This window comes from Argentina anserina, chromosome 4, assembly GCF_933775445.1.
Source record: "Argentina anserina chromosome 4, drPotAnse1.1, whole genome shotgun sequence".
In the NCBI taxonomy this organism is placed as follows: Eukaryota; Viridiplantae; Streptophyta; class Magnoliopsida; order Rosales; family Rosaceae; genus Argentina; species Argentina anserina.
The window spans coordinates 179639-205944 of NC_065875.1; the positions used below are offsets into that span (position 1 = coordinate 179639).

Genomic DNA, 26306 nt, shown 5'->3' on the forward strand with positions numbered 1-26306 from the left:
TTGGAGTGAAAATTTAAAACGAAACCGCCTTAAATCAATAAATATTGGGTAAATTGGAGGAAACCTAAACCCCTCCCTTTGTTTTTTTCCCTCTCTCAAAACACCAAAACCCCTCTTCTCCTCTCTTTCGCTTTCTCATTTGTTTTCCCAAATATTAATTACTCTCAATTTTCTTCTGCTCGTAGCTGCCATCTTTGATTCATGGACGACCGAGATCGAATCGTCTCCACTGGTAAATCCCCCAATTTTGATTTTCTTGTTTTGTTTTGATTACTTATGCAAAAACCCATCTTTTGTCTTTTGGGTGCGGTTGATTAAGAAATCCCAGATTCCGTTTTCTTTGATTTGATTCGAAATCTTTGTTGGGTCGCGCCAAATGTAGCTATAATGGGTGTTGATTTCTTGATTCCAGAACCCCAACCCTAAAACGGGGTTTTGAGTCAATGTTGTTGGAGTTTGATAGTGCAATCGTCTCTGTATGATGTGAACCCTGTTTATTGTGCATGGTTGCTTTAATTAGAGTTGGCAGAGAAATTTCAATTTCAAAACAGATCCCCACCTGGAGTTTATTTCACTACCACCCAAATGCCTGACATTGAGAAAGTAGATATCTTTTCATGTTAGTTTAACTTTTAAAGCTGAATGCAGGAGAGAGACCTGTTAACCCAGATGTCTTAAAAGAGCAGGTATCTTGCCTCAGTTTTATGTTTTTGTTTTTCATGTATTTTGGGAGCTTAGGTCAATGTTTTCTATTTCCACTTCATTTTGCTGTTTATCATCAGCCAGTTTCACCCAAAGACGAGAGGCTAGCTTCAGCAAATCCTTCTCCTGCTCCACTCATGACTGGGCCTTCCCGCAATGCAGCAGAACAACCCAAGTTTTCAGATGATGGTGGAGGACTTAGCGCCACCCATCCTCTCAAATTGCATGTGTCCAACGAACCGAGCATGCCTTACAGTGGTTAGTGTCTTAGCGCTAATATTACTGTAGGACAATGAAGAAGCTGAAATTAGTACTGGTCATTGCAGTTTGCGATTCCTCTTATTCCTGTAGAATACCAAGTAAAAGTATGTTACAAATTTCGAGAAGTATGTTAAAAATGATCTTGATTTGTAAATGTTCTTTTCAGATCCAATACAACAAGCTTTTGATGGGGATAACAAATTTCTGCCATTATGTACATATTAGAGTTCAAATCTTGAGAGTATATATTAAAGTTAAGTTTTGTTTCAGGTTATGGAAGTAGCACTGGTACTTGGGATGGATATCATCAGTATCTCAATACTGATGGAATGCATTTAATGTCGCCGGTGCGTTCAATTTTAAATTATGCAGTTTTCAGTTATCTTTCCGAGTTAAACTTAATTTTGTTATCCTATTTTACTGTTCAGGTCATGTACAGTGATAATCCATCTCTTGTGTATCACTCTGGTTACGGTTTCAATCCTGAAATTGCATATGGACAATATTCACCGGTCGCTACACCTTTGGCTTCTTATATGGTAGATGGCCAGCTGTATTCTCCACAACAGGTCCCCTTCTCTCCAACTTACTACCCTCAACCATCTTCTCCAAGTCTGCCTCCTATTACTTCAGCTATTCCAGTGACACCGGCCGAGCTGATGACCTCAGAAAGTAGTAGCACTGACAACATGGCCTTTGGGCCAGGATCAAATGACTTCGTAAATTTTAGATCATTTAGTGGAGGAGACATGTCTGGGAGTTTTGGTTCGAGTCCTTTAGCATCTCCAGGGATTTATCCTCAGCCAATGGGCATACTCGGACCTTATGAACACAGTGTTGGGCAGGTTCGTTTTAATCTTATATTTCACTATTGTTACTGCAAAATGAAGAAGTGTTGCTGGAAGTACAATACATTTTCCTAGTATTGTTACTATTAGACTGGACACGTGGGCGACTTTGTTCATATTTTATTTGTTCTCATATAGGAGACATGCTAGTGATATGATCAGCATTGTAGTTGTTAGCTTTCTGCATCTTTATTGTTATAAAAGTTGTATAAATGAAGCAGAAAATTTTGATTGAATGACGTCATAAGCTCCCATTACCAAACCCTTATACAAATTAAAGGCCAGTATTTTTTTTTTTCAAGGAAAATGATACTGGGTGTTAGTCATATGCTCTGCAAAATGTTATCGGCACTTGGTAGCATTTTCTCCAGTGTAATCATAGGCTGAGCCTAGTGTTTCAGATGCTGTAAACTACAAATTTCAGTTAGTTAAATTGTGCAATGTGTTTAAACTCGAACATACCTATTTTGCAAACAATACTGCATAACTGTACCAGTGTAAGGTTATTTGACAGTAGTCACAGTACCAATAAAAGTGTTCTCAACAGATATAAGATGCTTTCATACTGAATGCATGTATGGATTTATTTGGAGCTATTAGAGTGGGATCCTTTTTCTCAGAATATAAATAAGATTTTGCCCCTGGATTGTTTGGATCTGGGGTTGTTCAGAGCATCACTCTTGCAAGACACGCTGCCCATCCATGTGTGAATGTATTCTTGTATAATTGGAATTCTGACCATTACTTGGATGTCATTCTTACTGTTATCTCATCTATGAATTCATACTTGGCACCTTTTGGGATCAACATTTTCTTTTTATTGATTATGGAGTTTGTGTATCATATATTCCTTGATTTTTGAATGTAAATTTTCCATTTTCACTTGTTAGTGTGGCCATGCATGTAGGGAGTTGATTAAAAGATGATCTATGATTTAATTTCGGATTTCTCATCAACAGAGACCAATGCATGGATATGGAATGGTATCTAGTTCCTTTACAGGGCACTACCCACATAACACTTCTCATCAGAGCTCCAACTTTGGCGGTCCTTCCCTTTCTTACTCTTTTGGTACTGACCGGAGCCGACTTTCTGTTGACAAGGGCAGAAGAAAAGAAAAGGACTGGGATTTAATTTCTGTTATCAGTAATTCACATGATATCTCCAATGACCGTAATCGAGGGCCGAGGGCTTCAAAGCTGAAGGAAAAGAGTGTGTCTGACCAGGGCTCTTCATCTAGTGCCAAGAAAATGGATCGGTCTGCTTCTGGAATTAACCTCGACTCAATTAACCGGAAGGATTTTGTTACAGATTACGAGGAGGCAAAGTTCTTTATCATTAAGTCCTTCAGTGAGGATAACGTTCATAAAAGTATTAAATATCGTGTTTGGGCTAGCACTCCCCATGGGAACAAGAAGCTTGATGCTGCTTTTCATGAGGCAAAGAAGATAAAAAGCAGCTGTCCAGTCTTTCTCTTTTTTTCGGTATGCTGTGTGTTCCTATCTTTTTGATTGTTGCCTGGGCTTTTTGCGTGGTTGAGGGTTATAATTTTTTTTTTGGGGGGGGGGGGGGAGATTAAATTGATATCACCATCACGTATGAGGTAGAATAAATATATTGTTGGGAAATTATCGCCCATGGACAGCCTATTAATCTACAAAGTTTGGCTTGGAAATTGGTGCTTTACGTATTGGAATTGGTTCTAAATGACATTTTTCATGCTTAACTGGCACACCTATGTTGCGCTGAAAGATATAGTTTAAATGGTTCTGTTAGATTAACCTTTCACAAAAGATTGGATTTACGCTGGTGGTATAGTTGTTACATAAATTTCTATACATCTCTGTTGAATCTCCATTTTGATGTTATCTTTTCTTACAAAAGGTTTTTTTTGCAATTTTGCCTATTGTAAATGGTCTAAATTACAAATTAGTGCTAATATTTTTTATTTGGTTGCAACAGGTTAATGCTAGCGGACAGTTTTGCGGAGTAGCCGAAATGGCTGGACCAGTAGACTTTGAAAAAGATGCTGATTACTGGCAGCAAGACAGGTGGAATGGACAATTTCCTGTTCAGTGGCACATTATTAAGGATGTTCCAAACATTCGCTTCCGTCACATTCTACTTGAAAATAATGATAATAAGCCTGTCACGCACAGCCGAGATTGTCAGGAGGTAGTGAATCTCTCTCTTCATCCACTTTCATTTATAGATAAAACTCCAATTTCATTTTAGTGCCGAGTATTTATACAGCTTAGATTTGGTTGTCAAAATACCTGAATATTCTTATATGCTTGCTCTTTTCCACTATGCATGGCTGATGTCTATGTTAAGGGGCTTCGCGTTATAGTAGTGAAGTTGAGAATTGTGTTTACTCGATGACATTATGGCTGTTCAAGTTTAGATTGAGCTGTATATAGTTTCCACGGAGCATTGATCTTCTGGCAACATCGCCTTGCCTTGTGTTTTTATTGTCCAAAACCAAAAGTTATATATATAGTCTGTCTCTGCTACGGACGTCTGGACGGTCCGTACCGTGCAAATTCAGTGATTCCGGCCACCAGTGACGCGCAACGACGGCGCTGACAAGCACACCCGTACTCCCCTCCTCTCGGCGCTCCTGTCTGTGCGGCCCACGGTGACCAGAATCTTGAAAATTCAAGTTTTTGGGCACCGTGCAGAGTTTTCAAGATTTCGGCTGCCATAAGTCGGCACTGCAGCTCCGGCCGGCACAGACAAGAGTGCCGGGAGGAGGGGAGTGCAGTTGTGTTGGTCGGCGCTAAATCCGCACTGTTTTGACTGTCCAGACGTTCGCATCTTAGAATTTATGTATATATATAATGGTTATCAGGTGCGAACGTCCGCACGGTGTCGATTCGTCCATTCTGGCGGCGCACAACGACGGCGCGGATGGTGCCGGTGGTGCTCCCCCCTCATGTCTGTGTTGGCTGGAGCTTCAGCACCGGTCCATGGCGGCCAGAATTTGCACATAAACTTGAAATTTCAAGATTCTAGTCGGCGTTGCAGCTCCGGCTGGCATAGACATGAGCTTCACGCGGTCATTGCGTGTCGCCGGTCGCCGGAATGAACGAATCTGCACCCTGCGAATGTCCGCACCTGAAACGGCTTGATATAGAATGGTTATCAGGTGCAGACGTTCGCACGGTGCAGATTCGTTCGTTCCGGCGACGCACGACGACAGCGCTGATGGTGTGTTATGTTTTGTAAACATTGGTAATTGTTAAGTTTGGCCCTTTGTTGGAACTTTCTTGCTTTCCACTTATGTTGACCTCTGTTGATGAGCTACCATGTCCACTTTAAACCCCTAAGGGGTCATGTTGGGTCTGCACAGCTGCACTTGTCATCCTAGTTGTGCAGACAAAAAAGACATAGTTTAGGGTAAAAATGCAATAGGTGAATTGGTTTGAACAACTAAGCTTTTCACTCCTTTAATTAGAAATACATGGTAGTTAACTTTTATTTGTACTCTAGTTGGCATCAACCATTTGGAACCAGGAATTTCATGGGACATGAAAGAGTAATACAAGACTGAGAGTACAGAGTTACTGAACTTATTAGAACTCGGCAGAAAACCCCTAGATAGACAACCTGGGGGAAGTAAAAATACTTCCCTTATGTGTCAGTTAAATATCAACTTCTACAACATATATTATCCACTCCATCCATTAAGGATTAGAGTCCTTCCACTGAGAATAAACCCTTTTTAGAAAATGCTAAACTATCTGGAGCCATGTTTTTGTCAGGTATAATGCCTATCTAGTTACTTATAATGTTGAGATGTCAAACTTGGTCGCTGAATGCCAGTTATTTGATTCATAGATATGTTCCATGCATCAGCTGCTCGCTGTACTTTTTAATTTCTAGCACAGTTGTCTGTTTGCTTTATTTTGATTCGGCTCTTTTTGCTGATACTCAGTTTGTTGATAATTAAATATAGGTGAATCTGAAACAAGGAATTGAGCTGTTGAAAATTTTCAGTGATTATGATGCACGGACATCTATAGTTGATGATTTTGAATTTTATGATGACCGTGAAAGGTCCTTGAAGGAAAGGAAAGCCAGACAACAACCTTCTGCAACTAAGGATACTACTGATTCTCTTGCTCCTGATACTGTGAAGGAAGTTTCTAATATTTCCGATAAAGCCTTGGAGATGAAAGGAAGCAGTGGCAAAGAATTTGCAGAAACTGAACACGACTGTAGCTCCAAAAAGGATTCAGTTGTATATGAACATGATGCGGTACAGCAAATATCTGATAGTTTATCTCAAGTATTGCAGTTGGAAAAGAGTGACACAGAGTTAGTACCACCATCTGAAAGAGATGGCACACATGACAGCGAGCCTGTTGACGAGAAGGTAACAGTTGTATCAATTTAAAGTTGTGGGTATGCACCTTAGGCATGTATGTGACTACACACTACCTACTGTACCATTGTGATTTTATGGATTCTTCACTCACTAGCTGACAAATATTGAGGTGGCAATTTGATCATCTCCTGCAGTCTGGGTTCAGGCAGACTCCCGTTCCTCTATTTTTCATGGTCAATTGTTCAGAGCAATTAAGTGGTTCTCCTGGAATGATTGGGCAGGGAGGCTGTTTGACACTTTTGTATTGAGTTTTGTTTAGCTTCTTTTTTAGGGCATATAGTTTTTGGAAATATGAAGTAGTTGAGCAAATATGCATGTTGCGGTGGGGCCTTCTGTATGAGGGAATTCTATAGTTCTTGACTGATTATATGTTGGTTACTGGGTAATGGAAGAATTGTGATGTTACCCATTTGGGAGGTTAGATGAATAAAGGAATTCACAAGAAGCATTGTTGAAGAAAATAACGTCTTTTCAAAACCTTTGTCTGACAAAAAAAAACTTTTTAATTCTGCTCTCAATAGTCACATTGAAATTCCTCTAATTCAAATTTATGTGTTGGCCCTGATTGGCTCTTATAAGCACACTAATGGGTGTATTTTCGGATCCTGGACAATCATTTTAGTAATATCTGGTGAGTGTTTTCAGATTGTGGAACTACATCTAGATCTTTACAAGTGAAATATATAAAGAAGATCCTTCTGTCCCTTGTACCCACTCTTCGATTCTGATGGTAGGAAGCGCTTGGTTAACCACATACTAAAGGCTTTGGAAAATTGGCGATGAAGCTTCTGTAGCTAAGAAACATACTTGCCATCATGAGATTCATGATGCTGTAACTGATTCATAAATCACAACGTACTTGCCAGCCGTGTTGTTCCAGCTGTTATCCATCTTCATTACCTTCTTCACAATGCGATTCCACTCTCCTGGCTCTGCAACAGTAATTGAAGTATCAACTACATAAACAAGAAACAAAAGAAAGGAAAAAAAAAAACTTAGCAAAATCAAGTAAATATTTGGATTGCTTAGGGCATTTCTTTTCTGAAGAAAAGAAGTTCTCATCATGGCTCTACATTTCTTATCTACACAGATGTTGAGCTCCTTTCATTTCTTTCTTTTTTCAATTTGGTTTCAGATCTAATCTACCATTGTTTCTATCATAAGCGTTTTGTTTTACAAACTTCTTTAGACTTTAGTTCAATCTGTAAACCAAACAGAATTAGGTGCTGCGAGGAATTTTTGCCTGCCAAACCAGAACTCTAGGATAACAAAAAGGTTTCACAATTGATAAAATCTCAAGGACTTCAAATAATAGTCTTTTAGTTAATATCTTCCATCTAGCAGTAATACATCTAACTAATGGACATTCATTTGAATGATTAAATTTTTCATTTTTATGGAAAGCAGCCGCCTGAAGTGGGGAGAAGAGCAAACATACACACATACAAGCTAAAAGAAAGAACATCAAAAATCTATTACAAGCAGAACTTACGGTTTTTATAGCATGCAAATGCGCGAGCTAGAGCATAATTCAGGGAAGCTTCATCTATTCCTTCAAAAACAAACCTAACAAAGACAGATACCCATGTAATTATCATTTCATTGGGAAGTTCAAGTTTGTTTATACAGTTATTTTGTTGCTTTCTTTCATTGTCGGGATATACACCTTAATTATAAGTTTAAGATGATAGTCACCACAACCACGATGATTGGACCTGAGCAAAGTAAATGTGACGACCTAAGCTTTAGGATAGAATTGTTCCTTGTGTGCCCTTGCATTGATCTTTTTAGGTAATTTCAGGCACCAACTCATGTTTGCTATTCAAGCATTTGAGCCATGTCTACATAACATAAGCACAAAGATCTGTACATATTTTAAAGTCAATTGTCTACTCCTTTTTCGATGCAAAAAAGTAAGCTGAGATAGTCACCACAACCACGATGATTGGACCTGAGCAAAGTAAATGTGACGACCTAAGCTTTAGGATAGAATTGTTCCTTGTGTGCCCTTGCATTGATCTTTTTAGGTAATTTCAGGCACCAACTCATGTTTGCTATTCAAGCATTTGAGCCATGTCTACATAACATAAGCACAAAGATCTGTACATATTTTAAAGTCAATTGTCTACTCCTTTTTCGATGCAAAAAAGTAAGCTGAGAAAGCATGCAAACCCCCCCCCCACACAAATCTTGAGCCAATATAAGAACAATTTTCAAAAGTAGCAAAGTTACCCATTTGCCATCTCATGATTTGACTCATCATCCATGTCAAAGACTGTATCCGCAAGACCACCAGTCTTTCTAACTAGTGGCACCTGAAATCATCGATTTAACAGAATATATAACTTTAGATTTGTCTAAAAAACTATGTTAACTATTGGAAATATTAATAACTACATCATAACATACACAATGCAGAAATGATATTGAAATAAAGTAGCAAGTAAATGGGCAGTGTAAATGATTGCTGGTGATTTTTTTTATGCAACAATAATCTCCATATAGCTTTGGAGTCCTTAAAAAAAAGTTGATGTTATGTGTATAGTGAGAACTACTTACTGCCCCATAACGCATGCCAATCAGTTGGGCCAGTCCACAAGGCTCATACATTGAAGGAACTAGAACAATGTCTGCAGCAGCATAAAGCAAGTGGGATAACTCCTCACTGCATACAAATGTAACGAATAACAAACGTTTGTAATCAGAAACATGCATTGTAGTATAGAACAGCCACTCATGCTATCATAAGGAAAGGTTTCTGATCCTCCCAGGACAATAATTCCTACAGTCAGAATATATCGAACTAACTTTGGAACAGTCTTAAGAAAAATGGATAGTAGACTTGTAGATTATGACTTTGGTATATATTGTAGGTGGTTCAGATTGATTACCTATACATCAATAAAATCCGAATGCTGCGACCTTGGTTAAGCTACAAAGGAATGTTAATGTCTGTCAGCTTGCTTCAATTCAAATAGTAGGGAAAACAGAACTATATATATATATATATATATATATATATATATAGTCCCTATCCAGAGTGAAGCTTTACTATGAAATTACAGAGTGAAATTCCAATTTTGGCACATTTTTCAGTCAATGTTTTTCACTATAAGCGATTCAATATTTAGGTATGTTATTCATGATCATCTCTACAAAGTTTCATCTAATTTGACAATTGTTTGAGCTTTCAAAATTGAGATTTACACGAACGGTTCATATTGAACAGTTTTACTTCATTCATTGATTTAATCTAATTTCAATACCTTAACGATGTCCGAATTAGATGAAATTTTGTAGAGATGATCTTGAATAACATACCTAAATATTGAATCGCTTATGGTTAAAAAAATTACCGAAAAGTGTGCTAAAATTGGAACTTCAGTCTGTAATTTCAGAGTGAAACTTCTCTGGATAGGGACTGTATATATATATATATATATATATACATAAATTCTCAGATGCGAACGTCCGGCCACCGGCGACGCGCAACGACGGCGCCGACCAGCACATCCGCACTCCCCTCCTCCCGGCGCTCTTGTATGTGCCAGCCAGAGCTACAGCGCCAGAATCTCCGCACGGTGCCCAGAAACTTGAAATTTCGGCCGCCGTGAGCCGGCGCTGCAGCTCCGGCACAGACATGAGCGCCAGGGAGTGCGGCTATGCTGGTCGGTGCCGTCGTTGGTGGCCGGAATCGCCAAATTTGCAGTGCGGATGTCCGTAGCAGAGACAGACTATATATATAGACGTTTTTGGCTACGGACGTCCGCACGATGCGGATTCGCCGTTTTCGTCGACAGCAAGCCAAAGCGAGGCAGACCACGAAAGCCACACTACCCACCTCCCGACGATCTCATCTGTGTTGGCCGGAGCTCCATCGGCGACCCACGGCGGCCGGAATCTACAAAATTCAAGTTTCTGGGCAAATTCCGGCGATTGACCCATTCTGGCCAACGTGAGTCGTGAATGGAGCTCCGGGCGGCACAGACGGGACCGCTAGGAGGTGGGGAGTGTGGCTATTGTGGTCCGCCCCGCCGTCGCCGGAAATGGCGAATCCGCACCTGAGAATTCCTATATATATATATTGTTAATAACTGATCATCCACTGAACTAAATATCTTATGATTTATTAAAGTTCATATATCTTGTTAAGGTCTGTTTGTATCATTTACCAATAAAAAAACAAAAGGAAGAAAGAATCAAGGACTATGATTTGAAAAGGTACAACATTTGGTGTTGAATAGAAAATGAAGGTATGGGGCATATAAAGAGATTTAGGTAGCAAATACATTCAGTTCCTATATACGAAGATTATGGATTGAGGTCAGAAAATTCGTTGGGAGGCATACGTCGCTATAAGCATTGTGACAAAATGGAGATCCCTTTTCTGATTCTCGATCAAGTCAACTTAACTTTCATATTACAAATATTTGATGAGTAAAAGAAAAGGAAGGACTGACTCTGTTAAAATACAGTAGTATCATATTGATTATGGGATAGATTGAAGCTGCATAGGAGACCTAGGAACCCATAGGCCATAGCGGAATCATAGGGCATAAACGTGACTTTCTTGCTTTTCTTTGAACTGCCAAAGGGGCGATTTTCCACCAATCAAATTGTGTTTACTAGCATCTCTACATAATTTGCACTTTTTTATTTAATTTACGGGCATCTAGCATGGATTACAAGCTTAGTCACAAAGTCATGGTTGAGCAAAGAGAGAAATGATGAGGGAAATATGAGATCAGAAACACAAAAGTAAAACACAGACAATAAGGAAATGAAGTTCATATGTAAGCATAAAACATTGTTTACGTATTGCAATATTGTATCCTCAATTGTAGCATTAATTAAAAGTCAGATCTAAAATCCAATACCGAATTTGCAAGGTCATCGAATTCTCTTTCAACCCGGTGATCCGAGGCTTTTCCGAGTACAACCATCTGTCCACCCTAAAATTCACTCCAACATGTAGAGGAAAGAGAAACTCATCAAATCACATGCCAAAATCATCACAAAAATACTACGGAGTTAAATTGTGGAAAAGACAAGAGTGTTTGTTCAAAAGAAAAGACAAGATAGTAATTGCCAGAAATTATGTCATGGATAAATAATTGGTTCAAACAATGACGGCACCTTCTGGTTTCAGTGGCAAATAACTTTGAAACAGTGTAATCAAATAACTTTTCTGCAGTGCCAGTGTCACATATGCATGATGCAGATCATATGGATTTGAAGCCACAATATTATTATTAATATCCTTTATCAAGTTTAACATGCTTCATCTTATGGTACGATCCTTGTTGAAGAGTCATTCATGTTAGTTTCACCTTGTCAATGTCATGAAGTAGAACATTACGCCATGTATTACAAAGACAAGCACACACACACACACACACACACACACACACGCTAGCGCACATGAACCAAAACAGCCACTAACACTAACTTTTATACAAAGTAAGGATTGCAGGCAGTAACAAACTTACTAGTTCCTCAACTTGCTTGATCGCATGAGTAATCAAATGAAGACCCTTTTGTGCAACTAAGCGAGTAATACAGACAACCAAAGGCCCGTTGAGAGTAGTATCTGTCACATGATTGCCTGAGGCCAAACCAAGTCCCCTTTGAACATAGTATTTGCAGAACTTCTTGCCTTCAGAGTTTTGAACTGCAAGAAACAAAAGAAAGGAGAAGGAAAATAATATATTGAATGCTGTAAGAGAGTAGTTACATATACAACATGGGAGCCTTCACACTAGTGTACAGTAAGATCAACAGAATTTTCTACAAGTGAAAACATTCAAAAATTGGACTTGATCAAACCCATGAAACACCCCTTCACTCTTCCCAGTCTACTTTTGTTTGTTAAGTTACTTACATAGTATGTAACTCATGCATCTGTCTGTAATCAAAATCCAGAATAACGGATGGTGGATATCACAATCATTTACCCAACTGAAGCTAATTCAATCAGCCAAAAAAATTAAGCAATATTTGGCTATGATCACCTATGGTCTATCTCTTTCATATGCCAGCTGTGATTTCCTTCTCATGGCTCTTGTTTCTGTTTCATCTTTTCAATAAAATGTTGTTTCACTTCACCGAAAGAGAATAAAAGGAAAAAAGAAGGAATATTTGGTTGTGCTGAAGTTAGGTGTTGGTTGTGCTTAAGTTCAAAGAATATGATGAGCTCCTCTTTCTCTCATAGAGTTTTCTTTCGTTTCTTTATTTATAGAAACTGCAGATTCCAGACACTTCAGATACCTTGAACTTAATATCAACAAGTCCTAAAAGTACTGATCCATCTTACACATTGCAGTTTTGCAGATGACACATAGCTTCCTGCTCTGGATTTTATTGAATGAAGACATAGCAGATACGATTGTATAATACACTCATTAGATGAGTCACATAGACCAATACATAAAAAGCACAAGCATGCAGACCTCCACCCAGTGTATTGAGTTTCAGAAGTGCTACCAATGACAGATGAACTAAGTGGGAAGACTAAAATGGCACAGAACCAAGTTTTACTTGGTGTGCTCCGAACTGGGCACACAACCACAGCGCAACCTAATACAAATATCATCCACAGAGGAGGTTGTAACTTGCAAGTATTTGTGAAGTGATTCCTTTTTCTTCATATTGGGAATGGAAAGCCCATTTCATTTCCACTTTGACAAAGGACTAGCTAAAGTAGCAAGACCAAGGACCAACTCCAATGTATCAACAGAAAGAGACAACCTAAACACTAAGATATTGACTAACATTAATTTAGCATTACGAGTGGAAGTACTTCCAGGGGCCACTCGGTCAAATGCACTTGCCCATCTTTATTTTTGCTATGTCATAGATTGATTACAAATGAAAGACACCGAAGGATGACCTTTTGACCAGATAGATTGAGGCTGAGGCCTCTTGTCAAAAGCTGCCTGATCGACCCCTCTAGTTTCAATGATTCTAAAACAGCTTGGAGCCGAATTAAGAAACTTATTAACCCAAGTTGGATAATTATACCAACAGAATTTAAATATAAAAATCAAGATGAAATTTTAACAGAAAATGTCTCATAGAAGTTACCATCAAAATTTGAAGGCAAGAAAACATCAGTAGAAGGGTTCCACAACGTCGTGTCTATTCCATTTACTATACCAAAGTACCTGTAACATTACTATAAAGTCAACAGATGCATTAACAATAATAACAGGGTTACTTTATTAAGCCGAAGATTAAGCTGAATATAGACCTATGGCATGCAAAAAGAAAAAGAATCCCTGAATAGGGGCTTTGATTTTAACAAATTTATGCATAGACAATCAGAGGTAGGTGTCGGTGTTTATAAAGACCAGTTAAGAAAGAATGCGTTCAAACTTAGCATGCAAATCCGAGCACAAGTTTCACGTAAATCATTTATTAGAGTTTATAAAATATATGTTACTTATCACAGTTACAGAACTTACTTATTATGATTTCTCATCAATGTACTTGAAAGCCATCCAGAGCAGAGTGTCTCCTTGAGATATGTTGGAGAAACTGTACTGAAGGTGCACGAAAAACATGTGTCGTCAAAACAAATACAGGGGGAAGGCTTGTTTATGTCAATGTGGATAAATATGCACTCATACATTCACATGTATACTGTAAAGTTGATGAATGATAGAAAGCTGTGGTACGTTGATAACTACTGTATGTCAAGTGGGCAGGAGTTTTTTAACGACAAGCACCACTTGGATTATGGGCTGGTTTTTTATTATAAAGTCCAATAAGTAACTGTGAAATATGGGATTTCCTATCACTGGAAGTTACTTCACCCTTAAAGCCAGAAGAAGCAGTCAAGAGATAGTATTATTTTTCAGAGATGGGTGTAACACAGCATTAAAGCAGTTTTTCTTAATCTTTCGTGCTTCTATTTCTTTTCCTCAAGCTACACCAAGGTTTCAGAGCCCATTAGCTTCACAGATGGGCAATCATGTCTGCAGTGACATCTACATGACATTCTCTTAACTCTTGCTGGTGTAAGCAGGAACAAGATTGCTGGGACATATCTCAGCTTATTAAGGGTTGGTTACAGTGGTCAAATGTTCGAAACTGACAATTCTGTCTCCGTCTGTTCCTCTCTCAAGGTAGTAAATAAAATGCAAAGAGATGTGCATCACTTAGTTGGCTTTCATATCATTTGTGAACATACGCCAATTAATAAATGAAGACAAGAACATCATGCAGACAATTTGCAAATAAAAAAGATCAGTAAGGCCACTTACACTACTGCATTGCTGTAGACAATTCCACCTTTCAACAAGCTTAACCTTTCAGGATTGTGACCAACAGTTCGATCATCAACTGCCTAAACCATATTGGTAGCTATGAGAGTCATGGTAAATTATAGCTACTAAAAAGAATAATTTCAGTTTAACCGGAAATTGTTTCTAGGGGTACTTTAACAGCAAGAATGCAAGATACCACAAATTCACAAAGAGAATAATTTCAGTTAAACTGGAGATTATATCTAGGGTACTTTAACAGCAAGATACCACAAAACCACAAAGAGAATAATCTCAGAATATGAAAAAAATCTTCTTCATCAAAAAAATAATAATTGCACAAAAAAGTACATTGCTGTAGACATTTTCACAAAAGCACGGTGAAGAACTTCTTGATCATTAAGATACTACTTGCACTTTTTTTTTTCTGAAAAGAAACAGACAGGGGATCATTGAAGTTCAATAGCTAATTATCTGTCTTTGAAAAAAATCAAAAGGAATAGTCCGCCTTGTGATAAAAAGGAAAAAATAAACGCCTTTCGAAAAAAACAGGGTAAAAAAAAACTTTGGATTAACTGGCTCCAATATGAATCCCTTATATTATGCTGAGACCCCAAGTAGCAAAAGCTCATTACCATTTTACAAACACATTGCACCTAGAAATCACTTTGACACATAAACCTCACCTTGTCAAAGGTTGCATAGAGGGATCCATCAAGACCACACATGCTGAGTTGTTCTCGTCTGCCATACAGAAATAATGTCTGAAGATGTTTTGCCAAACTCAAAGAACTTCTTTCATCAAAGAATAAAAAAGTACTTAAAAGAGCTTGTTATAATGATTCCATCATTCTGGAAGTTTAAGAATATAACAAGTAAAACATGCATTTAACGGATAAAAAATCTCAATCTAATTCTAGAAACAAAAATGAAAACATAACGCACACAATTTTATCTAAGAAACAGCAGCAAGGTATTAACTTCTGATCCATGATAGCAAAAATACCTTACTGGGATTCGAACAATTGTAGGGCACGAACAAAAATCTATAACCCTCTATAGCAATTAAAAAGAAAGCTCTAACTAGATCTTTAGAAAAAATAATAATAAAAGAGACATAATTTCATCATAAAGGGATAACAGTTGTAATACAGGGGAAAAAGTTGTCCCCAACCAGACTAAAAACACTAAAATAAGATGCAACAATATCTGAAGGGTGATGATACAATAAAATTATAAGAGCTGTCTCGCAAAGACAATTTTAGTCGCGTGAAAAGAACACCCACAAAGAAGATGAATCACAGTCAGAGACAGGAGCGGAAATTAGTAAGAGAAGACAAAAAGTAGCCTGATAAATACATGTGGAGAACCATATACCTATGAGAGAAGATATAATGATTTGCTTACCTACATTCACCGTAGTGCTCCATGTTATGGATTGTCAATACTATTCTTGGCTTCTACAAATTAGCAACACATGGATAATCAATATTGTATTCAAAGATAGATTAAAGAACAGCACTGTTATCTATTAGAAAACTTCAAGTGCGAACAACAGCAGTAAGAGAAGTACCTTGAGTGAAAGATGATGATACATGTCCCAATAAAGTATGGGTAAAGCACCAGCTTGCCACTCATGGACATGAATGATATCAGGTTGTGTTCCAGTCACCTGCTATGATGCATATTATCTTGTCATAAATTGAAATAATCGAAATTTGTGAAGATAACAGTTTGAAATGAACTCCATTTTAGGAAATGTTGAAGTTTATCAATGAAGAGAGCACAACAGTGAACGCAAAGTCCGACATCAAAATATACGAATAATTTCTTATGAGTTATACTGAGGGTATAATGCTACAAATAACATTTAAGAACAGCAGAGAAATTATTTTACCAGTAATATTATTAGTAAAATACGACCTCTTATATTAAATGCATGCAAATGATAAATATGAAAAAGTTTAGCTGTCTTGAGTTCAATTATAGATCCTTCCAGTGAAACAAAATAGAAGAAAACAACGAAGTCTAGTTCCGAACCTGCATCCACTCAAGGCAAGCACGACTAAAGAACATATATGCCTCCAGCTCATCGTATGAACCCCCATACACCTGAAGCCCCTTAAAGAAGTGACAAGATGGTTCAATAAATATAACCGGGATTCCTGAAACCACCCCGTGATATGCATTAGTGGGGATCCAGTTTCCATCATGATAAGAGTTATATGTTGTGATTAACGTCAAGTTATTGATGTGATGCTTGTGGATACAAGCGTAGAAAGGAAGCATTATATGCACAGTGTGGCCACGTGATAAACATGCTCGAGCCAGTCCAGTTACAACATCACCAAGACCACCAACTTTGGCAATTGGTGCCATTTCAGCTGTAACATGAACAATGTCCATGAGTTTGGAGTCCTTGGTTTGTTCGGAGGGAAGTTCCGAGTTCGCATCCCAAGAAGGAAACTGCTTCTTCCAAAATGGGATCTCATCAGTTGGAGAAGGCCAAACAAATCCCTGAATATCATCTCTTGGCTTTGCAATGCCGATCTGCAAATGGGAGTGGTAGGACTACTAGTTAATAGTGATGGAAAGTTCAAGATACAAAACTTGAAAATTGAAAGGTGTTTGATCGAGGCATGGTAATCTTTTAAAAAAATTCAAAGTAAACGAATCCGGGTTATCTACACAGGGATTCAAAACCCAAAAAGATTACTCATTGGGGCATCTTGTTCTTCAACGCAAAACCCAGTGATAACCCTTGAGCTTTGTAAGAATCAGTTGTCCAGAAGTCACAGAGCTTGAAGTTAATTCACAGAGATCGGGATTGTACCTGTGATGGGCGGTGAGTTTGAGCTTGAATCTTGAATCGTTTAAAGCTGTGGGGCTTGAGTAGCTTCCTGGGATTCCAGACTAGTAGTGTTGTTGAAGCAGAGAGTAGGTTTGCCAAGTAGTCCATGGTACCCATTTTACACACTCACCAAGCCTCTCTGAAGTCTGAATCTTCAAAAGAAGCAAGCAACTGCTACTCACAACTGTCCGCCAGAGTCGACAAGTAGCAATCTCTTTTCTCTTTTGTTTTATGCGGCCGTCGAGTGACGACTCTAAATGGGCTGCAGCAGCTGGTGGGCTGGCCCATTGGGGGGTGAGGCCCAATCCAAAATCAGAAATTGAAAAGCGAAAGAATAAAATTGAACTGGGGGACAAGTAGAGGACTGCGTCCAAATGAAATAGATCGGACTCAGGGGGAGAGAGAGAGAGAGAAAGAGAGCTCTGAGATCGTTCAAGCCTAGCAGCCATGGCGGTAATGAATTATTCCACATTTTCTCTTTATCTTTGATTCGATTCCTTGATTGGTTTTTGTTAATTGTGAAGCATGCATGTATGTATGGTATGGTATACAGGACTCTTCAGGGACGACCCTGATGGATCTGATAACGGCCGACCCATCCACAGTCTCATCAACCACGTCGTCTTCGTCTTCGTCTTCTTCTTCAGCGCCTCCTCCTCCGTATGCGGCGGCCTCACCGCCGCCGCCGAGGGGCACCAGCCCGGGCTCCGCGCTGGGAAAGCCTGCCGTGGAGAAGAGGTCCAAGAGGGCTGCGCTTATGCAGATCCAAAACGACACCATCTCCGCCGCCAAAGCTGCTTTGAATCCAGTCCGCGCAAGCAACATGATCATGCCCCAGAAGCACCGCCACAAGCCCAAAAAGGTTCTCTACTCTTCTCTTCTCTTGGATTCAACTTGTTACTTACCAAGTGATTTGTTACTAACTAAGTAATGTGTTCGTAATTGCAGCCCGTTTCATACGCGCAACTTGCCAGGAGCATTCACGAGTTGGCTGCTACCTCCGATCAGGTCCTTCTTCTTCTTTTTCAAATTTCAATTCTTCTGCCTGCTTACTTGATCATTCATTCAATTCCTTGTTTGTCTATAGAAAAGTTCCCAGAAGCAGTTGGTGAATCACGTCTTTCCCAAGCTTGCCGTCTACAATTCTGTTGACCCCTCAGTCGCCCCCTCTCTTCTCATGGTAACTCTCCTCCATCCTCCATTACATTTCTATGTTGTAAGAAGAAGAAGAAGAAAACGATACTGGCAACACAAAGATTCAAAATTGGCATCATCTGCAGCTAGATGAATCCACTTCCACATAAGGGTTTAGGTTCTGTCTACTACATTGCCAACTCCCTATCCATTCTGCTGGATAAAACCACAACTAAACTCTAGGGAATCAAGCCAGGCCAACTACTACTACTATTTAACAGCCAGCTGTTTCCTTTTAATGTTTATTAGCAATAGGTAAATACGGTGCATGTTTCAATGCAATTTGCTTATACATTATTTATTCAATCTGCAGCTCAATCAGCAGTGTGAGGACAGGAGCGTTCTGCGATATGTCTATTATTACTTGGCCAGGATTTTATCAGATACTGGTGCACAAGGTGTAACCACGGGTGGTGGGATCCCAACTCCAAACTGGGATGCGCTAGCTGATATTGATGCTATTGGAGGGGTAACTCGAGCTGATGTTGTTCCAAGAATAGTAAATCAGCTCACTATAGAGGCTTCAAATGCTGATGCAGAATGTACGTCAATTTATATTAGCACCCCTTTTGATTTAATTTTATTTTTTCACTCAAACTAATGATTGTAGGAGCAGTTTCTAGTAATGTCTATAAAAAAAACACTGTACACAGTTCTATTTAATAGCACATACTACAGAAACTTGATCCATCTTAAGTGTAGATGGACAGCATGATATCATGCTATTGTGTGGACAACATTACTATGGCTCTCAGTGGCTAACAACTCATTCTTATAAGAGCTAGAGATTTTGGAAATATGTTCTCAAAAAGGGAAAAGTTACTGCATTGTTTCTGTGATTATTGTTTATTCAGTATTAGTGGCTGTTCTTTGATAGATTTGTTTCTTTATGTATTAAAAGTTTTGACTAGATTTTTGTTGTTCGTGCTGTTGCTGAAGTCCATGCTCGAAGACTGCAAGCTTTGAAGGCTCTTACATATGCTCCATCGACAAATTCTGAAATTTTGTCCCAATTGTATGAAATTGTTTTTGGCATTCTTGATAAGGTACATCCTTGGCTCATCTTACAAAAATGGACTGGTAATGATCTGTAAGTACTATATTCTGGTTTTCTTGTTACGAGGAGACCCTGATGTCTGAATCATTCTTGTTTAACTAACTGGGTTAGGTGTCATTGTTCAAATTAATTACTATTCTGGAATCTTAGATTCCTTGGGCTTTCTGTAGTGGACTGCTAGTCCATTGCTTATGTTATTGCTTATTTACATCTCCACTGGGTCATGGGCCCAACACATGGCTGTGATAATTATCCTGCTCTTTTATGTATTGAAGCAGTCAACACGAAACCAATTGGCAATCAATGGAGATGCCCAATAACAGTAACATTATGCAAGCCATAGAGTTTCCAATGTGGAACTCTACAATCTCCGACACTTATCTAAATATTTCTCCATGGTATCCGTTTACTGTCAACTTTTATTGTTTGAATAAGATTATATAACTTAGATGGCAGTTTTAGGTGAGACAGCAAATCTGGACTTTATCCATTCTCATGAATAATGTGTCTTTTCTAGTTTAAACACGGAAACTGAGATATGTGTGTAGATGATAAGTTTAGAGATGAGCTCTAGGTATGCAGAGGCCTGTTGTATGAGTCTGCATGTGCAGAATCTTAAGATTTGATTGTGACACTTAAAGCGATACCACGAAAAGTTCAATACAGAGGACAAGAATTTATTATCATTGCATTAGCATGTAATCGGCTTATCTGCGATGCAATTTTAATAACAATGCATTTAAGTTTCTGTTTTTCTGGTTGCTGTAGGTCGCTGATGGTCCACAGAAAAGGAAGAAAGGTGTGTTTGGGACTAAAGGTGGTGATAAAGAGGTAAATTCTACGTATTTCAAACTTTATAATGTCTGCTTAATGGCTTGGAATAGAGGAATCCTCTACTTGTTCTGTACTGTCAAACTAGATGGTTTGAAATCGAGGGTTTTCCTGATGATTGAGAAGCGTGCATATCTACTTGCCGGCATTTATGACTTATGATTATCACAGTCATGAATTTCTGTTAGTGGTGAAGCTCTATGTGTGTGTGTGTGTGTTCTACTATGGATGATACATAACTACTGTAGAGATTCTATTAATCTATTGTTTGAAAAAAATCTGATTTTTGCGAAAACTTTGACCTTGTACATGATTGAGGTTCAAATCATGCATGCACATCTTCCGTGGCTAACGGTCATATGATTGCTTTTCTTTGAACTGAAAGTTACTTTTCTTTGAGCTAATCGTTGTCATTCTATTTTCTGCTTCAGTTCATTATCCGAAGTAACTTGCAATATGCTGCCCTTAGTGCTCTTAGAAGACTTCCATTGGATCCAGGAAACCCAGCTTTTTTGCACCGTGCTGTTCAAGGGTTGGTTTTCAACATTCTGGTTGTCAGTTTTTGATGGCTTAGTTTTCAGGATATTGATTTCCTTATAAAACATCCTGTGGTACATATTTATAGTTCTAATGCTGCTGTTATGCATGCATAATTTTGATTACTTGGACAACCTTATTTTCATTTACCTGTTATATAATAGTAGTTATCTAATGTTTTGTGCCTTGAATCTGTTTTTGGTTTTCTATTACTCTGAGATTTCACATTTTCTAGCTACTTGCCATGGTATCGTTAGAAATTGTACATGTACCGTGAAATCAATTGTTCAAGTCAAAGATCTTTGTGTTTCACTTCAGGGTTTCATTTGCTGATCCCGTTGCTGTAAGGCATGCTTTGGAAATTCTGTATGAGCTAGCCACAAAAGACCCTTATGCAGTTGCGATGGCCGTAGGTGATATTTACTTTCAAAGTTTCTGCATTCAAATATTTGTGCAGTTGTTATCATGATATAACATGAAACAGAACTTTTGTGGTGTTTTTTGCTTCTAATGGTTCTAACTTTCTTATTGCAGGTAAACATGCAGAGCCTGGAGGTATTCTTCCGAATCTTTGTTGTTTTCTCTTATTTTTGTATTAAATAATTGTCTGTTGTTCTGAATAACTTGTTCCAGAAAAGTATGAAAAAAAAGGAAGTATGTTAATACGTTTTAATACAAACCAGTGATTGAGCGACAGATCTGACCCTGTACCTTTTTCCTACTTTTATAAAGGCTTATCTATTGCCAGGAAGAAACAAAAGAAATCACATAAAATTTAATTATCACAGTGAAAGGTCCTGTAGTCTGAAATACAGCTTCTAGCCACCTTGCAAATCATTGACTAGAAGAAATGATTGTTCGTTGCATTTTGTGATAATCCAACTTGGTATTTATATATAATTATATATTGTCTATTTGTTTTGCTTCTGAAAACAAAGCACCAATGTGTAGGGTCTGTTTATACAATAAAAACTGATTTCTTCAACATTGTGGTTAACTGATTCTAGTACCAAAGCACCAATGTAGAATTTAGGAATTTGAATTAAAAAGTAAAATGGTTGTATCAACATGCTTAAACATTCCTTCTCACTGCATCTTTCGATACCTTGCTTGTTCTTGTATATACCAGGGGCTTTGCAGGATGTTCTCCATTTGCATGATGTCCTTGCTAGAGTTGCTCTAGCTAGGTTGTGCTTTACAATTTCAAGAGCACGAGCATTGGATGGTAACTCTACTTGAAGATTTCTCTCTCTCTCTCTCTCTCTCCCCATTTTATAGATTTATACATTCAATGTATGTGTATTGTATTTGTTTTGGTGTAATCCATATGATCTTTATCATTGGTTTCTTGTACTTCTGCAGAGAGGCCTGATATAAGATCTCAGTTCAACTCCGTACTCTATCAACTACTCTTGGATCCCAGCGAAAGAGTCTGTTTTGAGGCAATCTTATGCATATTGGGAAAACAAGATAACACAGAAAGGTGTGTTTTAGGTTCTAATACTTACTCCCATCTCCACAGAAATGTATTGGTTGAAAAATGTTGTGTGATCAGTCTCTTTCAGTTGTTTTCAGCCTACTTATCCACCCAGCTTTCACTTTTATTACACATGCTTGTTTCTAATAGCTATTTAATGTAGAACTGATGATCGAGCTGCTGGATGGTACCGATTAACTAGAGAGATTCTGAAGTTGCCAGAAGCACCTTCTGTGAAGGATTCCCCCAAAGATAAAGCTCAAAAGACAAGGCGTCCACAACCCCTTATTAAACTTGTAATGAGAAGGTTTTAAGATCTCTCTCTCTCTCTCTCTCTCTCTCTCTGATATCAGAAGCTACAAGAACTTTAGTTTTCATCTACATTTTCATTTGTTGAAAATGGCTTTTATTTGAAAAATCATAAAAATCATCATACACCAAGACTGAGTAAGATCTGCGAGAGGTAGAGAGCAACAAACAAAAAGCTCAACCGCCACCAAACCAGCACAGTCAAAATGTAATCCATAAACTAGTGACTTGGACATACCACACCTGAAACAACTGCCTGGTCTTCTCTGTTGAGGAAGCTGTTGATTATTGATGTTGAGGTTGTCCATTAAACTAGATTTCATGTATAGCATTCCGGTTGAACTTGATAGTTTCTTAATGACTTGTCTGCTCTGAAACTGTTGATATTAGTTCAATTATTTGAAATCCTCGATTTTGTTTCAGATTGGAGAGTTCTTTCCGAAGTTTTTCTAGGCCGGTACTCCATGCAGCGTCAAGAGTGGTGCAGGAGATGGGAAGGAGTAGAGCTGCTGCATTTGCTCTGGGCATACAGGATATTGACGAATCAGTGCATGTTAACACATTTTCTGAGACTCTTGATTCACGCGAGATAGATAGTAGTGAAGCCTCACATCCAGAGAGTAATTCCTTCAACTTTTTTTGTTTAAAATAAAAATTCTTCTGAATTTTCTTTCGCTTCTTCATATAATTCATAGCATCTTTCATGCATTTTTTTTTCTTTCTCTATCATAAAATCTGAGATAATCAGTTAAGTTTAATGGCTTTTAGATAGATTGTGTGGGTTGATACATTGAGAGTGTAGATTTTTCCTGAAGAGAAAGGATTTTTGTTTACAAGAACAAACAAAGAGAACAAAGTAGAAAAGTCATCAAGAAAGTCTGCAAGACCAGCAAGGACAGGACACTAAGAAGCAGAACACTTAAATAAGCAGAAACTTTTAATCTTCTACCAAAGTGCACAACCCGCCGCTGCTTTCCATCTGACAAGAATAATTTAGAGAATAGTTCCTAATGACCGACACCCAAAGACCAGACCAAACTTGATTCCAACATTATACACACCAACCCAATTGTCACCTCTAGTTTGCTGTGTCCATATAACCCAAATAGCGAGAAATTGCATGCTGAAGAAGAATTAGCCTCTCGCCTCTTTTCATAGATTAAAATCTTACTGGGTGGGATAAGTTAGACTAAGAAGTAAGGATATATATGGTGTTTTCTTTTGCTCAAGTCCTTGTGTTAATAACTTAATACCGGCTTTATGTTGTTTGCTTTAAATAAGCTTATCTTGTACATTTATATATTTCAAGGGGGTGAATAATTAGTATAGTGGGTCATTATCTGATTATATTCCTTGATTTACTTATTTATTTATATATTTGTTTTTCTTTTCTGTTTCTTGTTTCTACATGTAGGTATCCGAAGAACCTCTTCCTTGCCTACTGGTGTAGGTGGTAAGGATACAATTGCTAGTTTGTTAGCTTCATTAATGGAAGTTGTGCGGACAACCGTGGCATGCGAGTGTGTTTATGTTCGAGCAATGGTCATTAAGGCATTGATCTGGATGCAGAGTCCACATGATTCGTTTGAGCAACTAGAATCTATTATTGCATCAGAACTTTCAGATCCAGCTTGGCCAGCTACACTCTTGAATGATATTTTACTGACTTTGCATGCTCGGTTTAAGGTATGTTGTGATAATGAAAGTATCTCGTGGTGTGCCTTTCATTTAGAACATACGTACACTGTTCTTCATTATTAATGAAATAGTTTTAACCAACTTAAGTAACTTGTTCGCTGCTGCTTACCATGCTGGTATAGTTATTTCTTTTGGGATTTTTTTTTATTTATTGATTTCCATTTGAACTCTTTTGATTATACATCTCTAAATCTTCTCTTGTACTATTGATGACTCAAAGATTTGTAATGAGTGGGTACTTATACATTGGGATCTTTGGGGATTATAAAAGAGCCTTTGGAAGTTCGCTGAAAGAATTAGATACATCACAAGAAAAAACCAAAACTACCTAGAGTTCAGAGTAAAGGAGACCAGAACAACTTTCCGATCTATACTATCAATTTTTTGTTTTTGTTTTTGAAAACTAGGGTGTCCGAATCTTCAGACTAATCTGAACATAGGTAAGCTCTCGACTTGTCAAATGACAGGCTCCCCGTAATCCAAAAAGACAAGATGTACTGGTGGAGCTGGAATATTGTTATTTTAAATATATGCTGGAGGATGTGGATTAATTTTAGTTTTAGCTTCCTTCTAGTGTCATGGAAAAAATTGTTTAGGGAGGCAGGAATGGAAAATTTTGGTCAAATGCTTTGTTGAGGATTGATTGTTAAGTGAAAACCTAATGCTTTTGGAGATGGTTAAAAACGTGAAAATTCTTTTAGGTGTGGAATGTTAGCTGTATTGTATGGATGAAATTAAACGAGAACATTTGAAGCCTATGGTGGTGCGTAGTTGGAACAACTTTGGGAGAGTTATGTACTGGGCATCTCTTTTGGCCTATATATTGGGGCGTTTAAAAATTACCCTTTCTTTATCCATTATTCTTGATTGGCAGGCTGTAGTAGATTAGAGCTATCAAGCTATTATGCTATAACGTCAGTTCAGCATCTTATTCTGTTGCTCAATCTAGCTATCTTTTGTATGCAGAGTTCTTGTCTGCTTCTTTGTATTATGATATTCATTGGTCCATAAAAAGCTTATATGTTTTCTTGATATGCTAATGATTGATTCTCACACCAGACATTTAACCAAAAACGAGGGGCTACCATTCACCACTTTATGCCTGATAAAAGACATCCAAATTCTAAGTCAGTTTCTCAATATCTTTGATTCTTTTTTCTTCTTATTGCTTGTCTAAGTATGTGGTAAAGAGTGCTTTTAATAGAGGGTGGGGGTTCTTTTGGAGAGAGTCAAGATTTTGGGATGTTATTTGGGCCTGAGTTTCAGAGGTTTGTGAAGATCATAGTGTCTCATGTATCTTTAGGGATTGAAGACCACCAATAGTTTAGGCCTACCTTTTTGGTTTTTCTTCTTGAATTTTTATCAGAGGTTTTGGATTTTGTTGCTACTCTTTAGAATTTTTGCTGTATCCCTGTTTTTTAGACTTCTTGTCTACTTTGGATGGTGTCATATTCTTTTTAGTTCAGTTTGTTTCATTAGATTGTAAGAAGTATATATTGGTAGGGAGTGCTTCTGATTAGATTGTAAGAAGTATATATTTCTTTCCAATACAGAAAGAATACAAGCAAACATCCCAATACTTTTGAAAGAAAACTATTGCACAACCAGCATCATGAGTCAAATCTGAAAATTACTATTAGCAGATAAAGGTAAGGAGCTCCTGCTGATGGTACAGAATGACCAGAATTGGCAACTGAGTCTGCCTCAAACTGCCTTCAGGGTAGACATGCTGTGAATTGGAAAGCCAGATACTTAATATGTTGAACATGAGAAATAATTCAGAATAATAAACTTTCACATTAAGCAGTAAACTTTTGAAACCCTTTGTTTAGAGCACTTTGAAGACCCTTCAGTATCAAGAATAGTTTTTTCTGCCCATATCGATAA

At 38.0% G+C, this 26306-nt stretch overlaps 3 protein-coding genes across 8 annotated transcripts in view; 2 read left to right on the plus strand and 1 right to left on the minus strand.

Annotated features, from left to right (window-relative positions):
- LOC126791775 (uncharacterized) overlaps positions 1 to 26306 on the plus strand; it is a 90266-nt gene that overhangs the window by 52620 nt on the left and 11340 nt on the right. For 2 of the 3 annotated variants that reach the window (XM_050518248.1, XM_050518250.1), the window contains exons 1-15: positions 17686 to 17769; positions 17870 to 18178; positions 18265 to 18324; positions 18404 to 18496; positions 18824 to 19052; positions 19450 to 19556; positions 20336 to 20398; positions 20830 to 20930; positions 21254 to 21348; positions 21470 to 21490; positions 22065 to 22160; positions 22298 to 22418; positions 22576 to 22719; positions 23145 to 23341; positions 24136 to 24407. In XM_050518248.1, coding sequence (XP_050374205.1) covers positions 17764 to 17769; positions 17870 to 18178; positions 18265 to 18324; positions 18404 to 18496; positions 18824 to 19052; positions 19450 to 19556; positions 20336 to 20398; positions 20830 to 20930; positions 21254 to 21348; positions 21470 to 21490; positions 22065 to 22160; positions 22298 to 22418; positions 22576 to 22719; positions 23145 to 23341; positions 24136 to 24407 — 1914 coding nt within the window. In that variant the 5' untranslated portion in view covers positions 17686 to 17763. Of the gene's footprint in view, positions 1 to 17685; positions 17770 to 17869; positions 18179 to 18264; positions 18325 to 18403; positions 18497 to 18823; positions 19053 to 19449; positions 19557 to 20335; positions 20399 to 20829; positions 20931 to 21253; positions 21349 to 21469; positions 21491 to 22064; positions 22161 to 22297; positions 22419 to 22575; positions 22720 to 23144; positions 23342 to 24135; positions 24408 to 26306 lie in introns of those variants that run through there. The other variant, XM_050518249.1, reaches the window with a different exon arrangement.
- Positions 90 to 6683, plus strand: LOC126791776 (YTH domain-containing protein ECT1). 2 transcript variants are annotated; one of them, XM_050518251.1, is made up of 8 exons: positions 90 to 232; positions 649 to 686; positions 783 to 960; positions 1234 to 1310; positions 1392 to 1808; positions 2771 to 3295; positions 3774 to 3986; positions 5770 to 6683. In XM_050518251.1, the coding sequence occupies exons 1-8, from the start codon at positions 202 to 204 to the stop codon at positions 6208 to 6210; spliced, it is 1920 nt and encodes a 639-aa protein (XP_050374208.1). In that variant the 5' UTR covers positions 90 to 201; the 3' UTR covers positions 6211 to 6683. The 2 variants fall into 2 exon arrangements, with proteins under 2 accessions (XP_050374208.1, XP_050374209.1); XM_050518252.1 differs by having other exon boundaries at positions 129 to 232; positions 787 to 960.
- Positions 6692 to 17495, minus strand: LOC126791778 (uncharacterized). 3 transcript variants are annotated; one of them, XM_050518254.1, is made up of 15 exons: positions 17299 to 17495; positions 16506 to 17015; positions 16039 to 16137; positions 15873 to 15925; positions 15152 to 15209; positions 14466 to 14548; positions 13665 to 13742; positions 13285 to 13364; positions 11691 to 11872; positions 11079 to 11153; positions 9093 to 9133; positions 8761 to 8866; positions 8434 to 8516; positions 7694 to 7767; positions 6692 to 7133 (listed from the first exon to the last, which is right to left on the minus strand). In XM_050518254.1, the coding sequence occupies exons 1-15, from the start codon at positions 17431 to 17433 to the stop codon at positions 7024 to 7026; spliced, it is 1767 nt and encodes a 588-aa protein (XP_050374211.1). In that variant the 5' UTR covers positions 17434 to 17495; the 3' UTR covers positions 6692 to 7023. The 3 variants fall into 3 exon arrangements, with proteins under 3 accessions (XP_050374211.1, XP_050374210.1, XP_050374212.1); XM_050518253.1 differs by having other exon boundaries at positions 16039 to 16140; XM_050518255.1 differs by lacking the exon at positions 7694 to 7767 and having other exon boundaries at positions 16039 to 16140.

What these genes read in the sequence shown, in the direction of transcription:
- LOC126791776 (XM_050518251.1), top strand. Translation starts at nt 202, where the DNA reads ATGGACGACCGAGATCGAATCGTCTCCACTG. An exon ending in AGATCGAATCGTCTCCACTG is followed by an intron (nt 233 to 648) that starts GTAAATCCCCCA and finishes AGCTGAATGCAG; the next exon opens with GAGAGAGACCTGTTAACCCA. An exon ending in ACAGCCGAGATTGTCAGGAG is followed by an intron (nt 3,987 to 5,769) that starts GTAGTGAATCTC and finishes AATTAAATATAG; the next exon opens with GTGAATCTGAAACAAGGAAT.
- LOC126791778 (XM_050518253.1), bottom strand. Translation starts at nt 17,433, where the DNA reads ATGGGTACCATGGACTACTTGGCAAACCTACTCTCTGCTTCAACAACA. An exon ending in AAACTCACCGCCCATCACAG is followed by an intron (nt 17,016 to 17,298) that starts GTACAATCCCGA and finishes TCCCATTTGCAG; the next exon opens with ATCGGCATTGCAAAGCCAAG. An exon ending in TCTATGCAACCTTTGACAAG is followed by an intron (nt 14,549 to 15,151) that starts GTGAGGTTTATG and finishes AATATGGTTTAG; the next exon opens with GCAGTTGATGATCGAACTGT.